This window comes from Leishmania panamensis, assembly GCF_000755165.1.
Source record: "Leishmania panamensis strain MHOM/PA/94/PSC-1 chromosome 8 sequence".
Lineage (NCBI taxonomy): Eukaryota > Euglenozoa > Kinetoplastea > Trypanosomatida > Trypanosomatidae > Leishmania > Leishmania panamensis.
This window is the reverse complement of record NC_025887.1, coordinates 430069-436873: the sequence shown is the minus strand read 5'-3', so window position 1 is coordinate 436873 and position 6805 is coordinate 430069. Positions and strand designations below refer to the sequence as shown.

At 65.0% G+C, this 6805-nt stretch overlaps 3 protein-coding genes across 3 annotated transcripts, besides 1 other annotated feature; all 3 read right to left on the bottom strand.

The window, feature by feature from the left end:
- Nucleotides 1-130: 130 nt before the first annotated feature.
- Nucleotides 131-2659, bottom strand: LPMP_081080 (protein kinase; the record flags this gene model as incomplete). Its single annotated transcript, XM_010705936.1, has 1 exon — nt 131-2659. One exon carries the CDS (start codon nt 2657-2659, stop codon nt 131-133), a length of 2529 nt encoding a protein of 842 aa, XP_010704238.1.
- A 1898-nt stretch (nt 2660-4557) lies between these two features.
- Nucleotides 4558-4836: a repeat region.
- Nucleotides 4837-5379: 543 nt separating this feature from the next.
- LPMP_081070 (hypothetical protein) lies at nt 5380-6042 on the bottom strand (the record flags this gene model as incomplete). Its single annotated transcript, XM_010705935.1, has 1 exon — nt 5380-6042. The coding sequence occupies one exon, from the start codon at nt 6040-6042 to the stop codon at nt 5380-5382; it is 663 nt and encodes a 220-aa protein (XP_010704237.1).
- A 363-nt stretch (nt 6043-6405) lies between these two features.
- LPMP_081060 (hypothetical protein) lies at nt 6406-6805 on the bottom strand (the record flags this gene model as incomplete). Its single annotated transcript, XM_010705934.1, has 1 exon — nt 6406-6805. A coding segment is annotated over one exon (400 nt), but the record flags the coding sequence as incomplete, so codon positions are not given.

The window sequence follows — 6805 nt, the reverse complement described above, 5'->3', positions numbered from 1 at the left end:
GAGAGAGGGAAAATGAGAGAAGGGGGTGCCAGTGGGGAGGGGCAGGAGGCACACACGCGCGCGCAGACATGAGGAATGGCGAAGAGGAGACTGCCCGGGGGCGTGTTCTTTGCCCGTTGTCCCCCTTGTACTACGCATCCTCGGTGCTCCCCGCAGCGTGGGTGGTGAAGTACGGCATCTTCAGCAGCGCCTTTGCCGTTTTGCGCTTCGCTGCATCGTACTGGGTGCACGCGAGGAAGACGTCGAGGGCGGCTTTCTCCAGCGGCGTGTGCAGCTCCCGCTCCACGTCCTTGTTGCACATGAACTGGCTTACCAAGTAGTAGTCGCGCACGGACGCGTCGTACGGCAAGCGGCCGGTGAGCACCTGCGCCATCATGATGCCAAAGCTCCAAATATCGCACGCCGCGGTGACCTCCCCGCGCGTCGCCTCGGGCGCCATGTAGAACGGCGTTCCTTCGATTGCACTGGTGGCGGTAGTGGTGGCCCTACGAGAGATGCCAAAGTCCGCGATCTTGCACGGCCCGGAGTCCGGCACCAACACATTCTGTGGCTTGATGTCGCCGTGTACGATCCCCTTCTGATGCAGAAACTTCAGCCCCTCTACGACGTTGCGCAGCAGCACTGCCATTGGCGGACCCTCCCCCTCCGTGTGCCGCTGGGAGGACGCGAATTTCAGCAAGTTGCCGCCGCCGGCGTACTCCATGACAATGCGCAGCCTGTCCTCCGCCTCCACGAAAGAGATGTAGGCAACGATGCACGTGTGCCGGTGCCGCTCCATAATTTCCACCTCGTTCATCCACTGCGGCTTCTCGCCCCGCGCCACGACGATCCGACTTTCGCGCTGGTAGCGGCGCCGGCGAATGGGCTTGACGTCTCCGCGTTCGATCCGGATCTCTTTCACAGCCACAAAGTTGCCAGTCTCCGAGATGGCGAGGCGCACGACGCAGGACTTGGACTCCCCAAGCACCGCGTTGGACAGCTGGTATCGATTGTGGCTGCGGTCATAAAACGTCTCGTACGGCGCCCCAACGCCGCGGCTGCACAGCGGAGAGAAAAGGGATGGAGGGCTGGCGAGAACAGCAGGGACGCCGGTGGCAGCGGCAGCAGCGGTGCTCGCGGACGGCACAGGCGCGGTGTCCCCGCCCTGCGGCAGCTGCGCGGCGCGCTCGTCGCCGAAGGTCGTCCACTGGGGCATGCGCCACACCATGGCGGCCGGCAGTGGCTCCGTCGATGTGCGCCGCATGGCGTGCAGATCAACAGAGAATTCGGCGCCGACCCGCACGGCACCAATCCGCGTCCACGACAGCGGCGAACTCGTGCACGCCGGCGGCGGGGTGCCGAGCCACACATATGCACAGTAGCGCATCTCGAGCAGCATCGGGAGCTGGCGCAGCATCGAGACGGGCTGACCATGAAGCAGGAGCGACTTCTCCGTCGTGGTGCCGCAGACAATGTGACCCATGTAGCCGGCAGTGCTGAAGTACGCGCCGCTCTCCAGAGAGAATCTGCGCACAAACCTATCATGGAAGCACTCCCCGCACTGCACGCATGCCTGGGCGTAGCTGTCGTCAGACTCGAAGAACGCGTTCCATGACAGGATGGCACGGTCGCTGTACAGCTCGACGATGCACCCCTCGTACTTCTGAGCGCACATGTTGACGGCCGCGATGAAGTCGCGGGAGATCTGCCGTGCCGCCTCCGCCTCCGCACGCACGAGCTCTCGGTAAGTGAGAAAGCTGAGAAGAAGAAGCGCGACGTGGCGCCGCTTGAGCGTCACTTGGAAAGGCACCTGCGTGATGCTGACCTCGGTGGTAACCGACAGTGAGCGGTGAGAGCCGCTGTGGTGGCCGGCCAGCTGACGGCCGGGGCCAGGATCGGCCTGGGCGCTGTCCGTGCGCATCGACTGCGCGTGCGGCGACCACACCGCATCCTGAGGAGACCGGAAGGCGGCCGCCTTGGTGTCAGGTGGCAGGCGGCCAGCGCGAGCCGGCTGCGCAGGCGAGGACATCCCCGAGCCGATACACGGCAGGTGCGTGTCACCGGGCGACTCCAGTCGCGGTGCGCTCTCCCTGGGGCGGGTCATGAGCCGCAGTGTCACTCGGTTCACGGCCATCTCCGCAGCGCAGATCTCCGTGAAACTGGAAAACTCCTTCACCCAGTACCGCAGCGATTCCCGCACGCGCCGCGCACGCTCCACGCAGTCCACAAAGAAGAAGGTGTTATGCTGGTGCGTGCGGATCATGTCCACCATGAAGGACAGCTCCACGAGGGACATCTGCACATCCCACAGGATGTGATAGGCGCGGCGGAAGAGACAGAACGAAACTGCCAAGTGCACCGCAAGGAAGACAAGGCTCACGCTGAGGACAGTGTAGCGGGCCGTGTCGCGGTGGCGCACGGAGACCTCGGCAGCGGTGCCGCCCGGCATCGACGTCAATCTGCGCCACACGGAGAAGGTGTGGACGTTCACGTAGAGGAGAACACCAACCAGGCACAGCGTGCAGCCAAGCCACGGAAGTGCTAGAAACAACGCTGTGGTGCTGACGGTGCTCCTCCGCCTCGCCATCTCCGCCTCAGCGCCATCCTCGTGCAGGCTGTCCACGCCGCCATCTGCCGGACCCGGCAGCCGCTCGCGCTCCACTGGTGCCGCGTCACGCATGCCGATTAAGGCGGGGGTGCTGATGGCTGAGAACGGAAAGAGAGCACGAGGAAATTGGGGGAGGAAAAGCGACGCTGATATGCGCGTAGTTGCGGGTGCGCGTGCTCCCGCCCCTTTGCTGCGGCACCTTGAGGGAGTACGCGGTGGAGGCCCTCCCACGTTCGGCGGTCTCTCCGCCGCGGCGGCGGCGCCTCGGGGTGCCCGTGTGTGTGTACGAGGGGAGGCGGTGGCACTCGTGCAGAGAGACGCACGTGTACGACGCAGCTGACGAGAGGGGCGGAGAGAGAGCAAGCAGCGCCCGACACACAGAGAGAGAGAGAGAGACAAAGCACAGGTGACCAACAAATCAGCCCAAGCGAAGAAATGCAACAGACAGAAGGAAAACACGACAGCAGAGGGGGGAGGGGGAGAGAAGACGAGCCGATGATGACGGCGGTAATGAGAAGGTGAAAAACAAAGGCGAGAGGTGCAATGAGAAAAGGGCAAAATGACGAATGACGGGGAGGGGGGAAGGGAGGACGTGTGGCGGGCACACACGCAGAGAGACACCAGCGCAGAGAGGGCGAAGAGACGAAAACACAAGCCAAACAGTCCACTTCGCTACCTCTTTCCTCCCATACGTAGAAGCCCAGAGCAACGGGATGGAGCAGGTAGAACCGGGAGGAGGGATGCGCCGCACAGCCAATCGGTGTGGCTGCTTGCACGCGGGTGTGTGTGTGTGTGTCTCAGCCTGTCACAAGACGTCGGTGGACGAAAAAAGTGTGGGGTGTAGAAGATGCGGCGGGGCGTTATCTCCGCGCGCGTGGGGAGAGGAAGAGAGGGGGAGGGGGGGGGGCAAATGTACAGACACATGCAAAGGGCGCGCGTCTCACTCGCACAAAGAAGGAAAAACACGCAGCAGTCCGGTGGTGCTGCGCAGGAGGGGCCGCCTCTCACACGCGTGCAGACGCTGCACGTGGAAACGGCCGCAGGCAGACACGCACACGCACTCCGTCTGCCCCGTCACTGCAAAGAAAGAGAAGCGGCGCAAATGCTCGGCTGTATTAACGGCGAAAATGAGACGTCCAAGAGGGACGGGCAGATGTGTGTGCGCGCGTGTGCATATATGCGTCTCTATTGTGGGGGAGGGGGAGACGGGGCGCAACTCTGCGTGTGGCAGGTGGGCAGAGTTGCGCTGGTGGCATGCAAGAAGGCGGGGAGGCAGAAGGAGAGACAAAGTGGCACCCAAAAGGCGACCGTTGCACACCGAAGCAACAAGCGAATGAGGAGGGAAAGGACGCAGAGAACGACCGCCCTTACGCCATCCGCGGGTGCATAGCGCGCGAGTGGGCAAAACAGCAGTGCTGCGTGCCCACCTCCACCCCCCTCTTACCCCACGCACACACGCGCGTGGGTACGGGTCTTTGCATGAAAAGGTGGGCAAGAGTGGTGCACGTGGGCCACCACCGGCCGCCCATTCGCGACCTCCACGCTCAGTGCGCCTCTGATGAGAACGCACGTGGGGAAAAGGGGGGAGCAGAAGAGCAGCGGGGAGAAGACTGCATGTGCGCTCCTCCCCCTCCCCCTCCCGTGTCATGGCGCAACTCTGTCGCCCTCACTCGGCGCCGCGGCCCATGTTGTCGCTGCGCATCCTCGCTAGCAATCGTCTGCATCCGTCGCTTTCCTCTCCCCCTCTGCTCCTTACTCACTCACGCTTAGGGCAATGGGGGAGGACAGAGGGGGCAAATCAGTATCGTAGTCACCGTAGTCGCTTTCCAATATAGAGGTGGAGGTGCAGTCGTGGGAGCCAACCCCCTCATCCACACAGACGCACCGCTGCCGCCCCCCCCCCCAAGGCACGACCACACGCACAGCACTTTGCGCGCATGCTTGATCGGCGGTCGGCACCGACAGCCTTCTTTCAGCGTGGCCACTCCGCCATGAGCGAAACCCCACTCGACCCCACCCCACCGCCTGCCGCGGGCCCATCGCCGGGTGCGGGGCAGCCGCAGACACGCGCGGGGCTGCAACGCGCCGACTCCCTCACCGGCGCGCCGCCCCTGCCCACCATACGGAGGGCACAGACGTGTTCGCTGCCGCACCGCGCTCCGACGCAGCGCCACCCACGACCTGGTCGGCTCCCCCACACAGAGCGGAGGGTGCCGGGCCCTGACGCCACGCCGAGGTGGCCACCGTCAACAGGGGCTATCGGTAACCCGCAGGCACGAAAAGGCCGAAGAAAGAAGTGCGCGGAGACCATCGCGGTGCACGCCCATGCCTGCGCGTGTGGAAGGGAGGGGGGAGCAGAAACGAACCCGAGTGAGCTAGCATGCCTCCCGGGGAAGCAACGGTGGGTGGGGGTGGCGGAGGGCCTCCAAGTGCTCCCTCGTATTTCGAAATTGAAGGCCTCTTTCTCCGGCTTCCGCTACACACGCGCACAGAGGGGGGGGGCAGCAGCGCGCGGCACACAACGAGCACACACGCGCCGGCAGGGGGAGGAGGGGAAAAAGAAATGGGCTAACGTCCTCCTCCACCCGCCGCCACGAGAAGGAGGCGATCTCTCGCACGCGCTCGCACAGCCCAGGCGCCCACGCGGGGCAGCTCAGAAGCGAGCAGTACGCCAGCGAGCCCTCCGCCTTCGCGATCTCGTCCGCCCTCAGCATCACCTGGCGCGTCGGGGGCCCCTGCGCCGTCTCCCTTTCCGCGAACTCCTCGATGCACAAAACGCAGTCCCGGCGGACTCAGCGGACGTCAATACCGTGCGCAATGTCCTGCCGCGCGTCCCCGCGGAGAAGCTCAGCACATTCGCGCTGCTCCAGCTCACCGGGGTCGGCCTCCACCACACTGAGCCCGCACGGGGTGAAGGTCGCCGGGTCGATCCACTTGAGGTTCAGCGGCAGTGTGTTCTCCCACACGAAGCTCGCCGCACACCTCAGGTGCAGACAGCTCTTCACAGCGCACGGTACGTACTCCATCCCGGGCTTGCCGAGGTACTCCCTCACCTGCTCGAGCGCGTCGACCTGCTCACAAACATGTACTTCGAACTCGAAACGTACAGCACGTCGCCGCCGCCAACAGTGCGCGGTGCCTGAATGCGATCGTTCTCCGAGCGCAGAGCCCTCACCGTGTCCAGAATCGAGTCCACCTCCGGGCGGCGCGACGGCGCACACGCTGTACAGCATCGACACGTCCTCCACGAACACCGACGCAGGCAGCTCGCTCAGCTCCGGCAGCTCGATGCTGTGGCCTTCCTCGATCATATCCTTGAAGACCTGCACGTACGCCCTGTGCTGCACCGGCACGATCGGGAGCGAGATCGTCTGGCGCTCGATGCGTGTCAGCTTGCACGTCTGCTTCTCGAGCGCGCTTGGCACGGCGCGGCACACAACAGCCAGCTTCGTCATCGGGACTGGCCAGGGGTGGGGGGTTAGAAGGGGGAGCGAGGGAGCGAGAGAGCGGGGGTAGCGTGTACGTCAGGTCTGCACATGGGTGCGTGTGGGCACTTCTGTGGGGAGAGCGGCGAGGCGGTGGCGGTGAGGGAGAGAGAAGCCAGCCAGGTCAGGCGCGGAGGACGGGAGAGGGCGACAGGGCAAGGAGGTGTCCGCAGACGGCGCGCGGGGACACAGGGGCCAAGCAGGTGGCGCGCACCCCACGAGAGTGGGTGAGGAAGACATCCGCCGTGCTTCGCACATCGCGCACACAGCGCAGCAGGAGGCGGCCTAGCCACGCGCACGCACGCGTACACGCATGCCGGTGCGGAAGGACACTCATCCTGATTCGACGTGTGCGCAGACGCGCGCATACGCCACAGGCGGTACGTCACGCCCACACGCTGCGTAGTAAGTCGGCATGCCAGGGAGTTCCGCAGGCAGCGACCGCGCCGCTGGCCAAGCAGTGCACATATGGAGCAGCGCGGTCGACAGCGGCGCCGCGGGGGGGACACTCGCCCTGAACAAGTACCGCCTGGTACAGGACTGTGTGGGGGTACATGCATCCGACGCTGCCCGCCACCAGGGCCACCGCGCCGCCGCCGCTGCTACCACCGAGGGGGAGAACTGCCAGAGGCACGGCGTCCGTGCTGCTGGCTTGCTGGAGATCCGTCGCGCGACGACTGCAGAAGGCGGCGAGGAGGCGCAGCGCCTCTCGACAGTCGGCCGAGCACGCGTT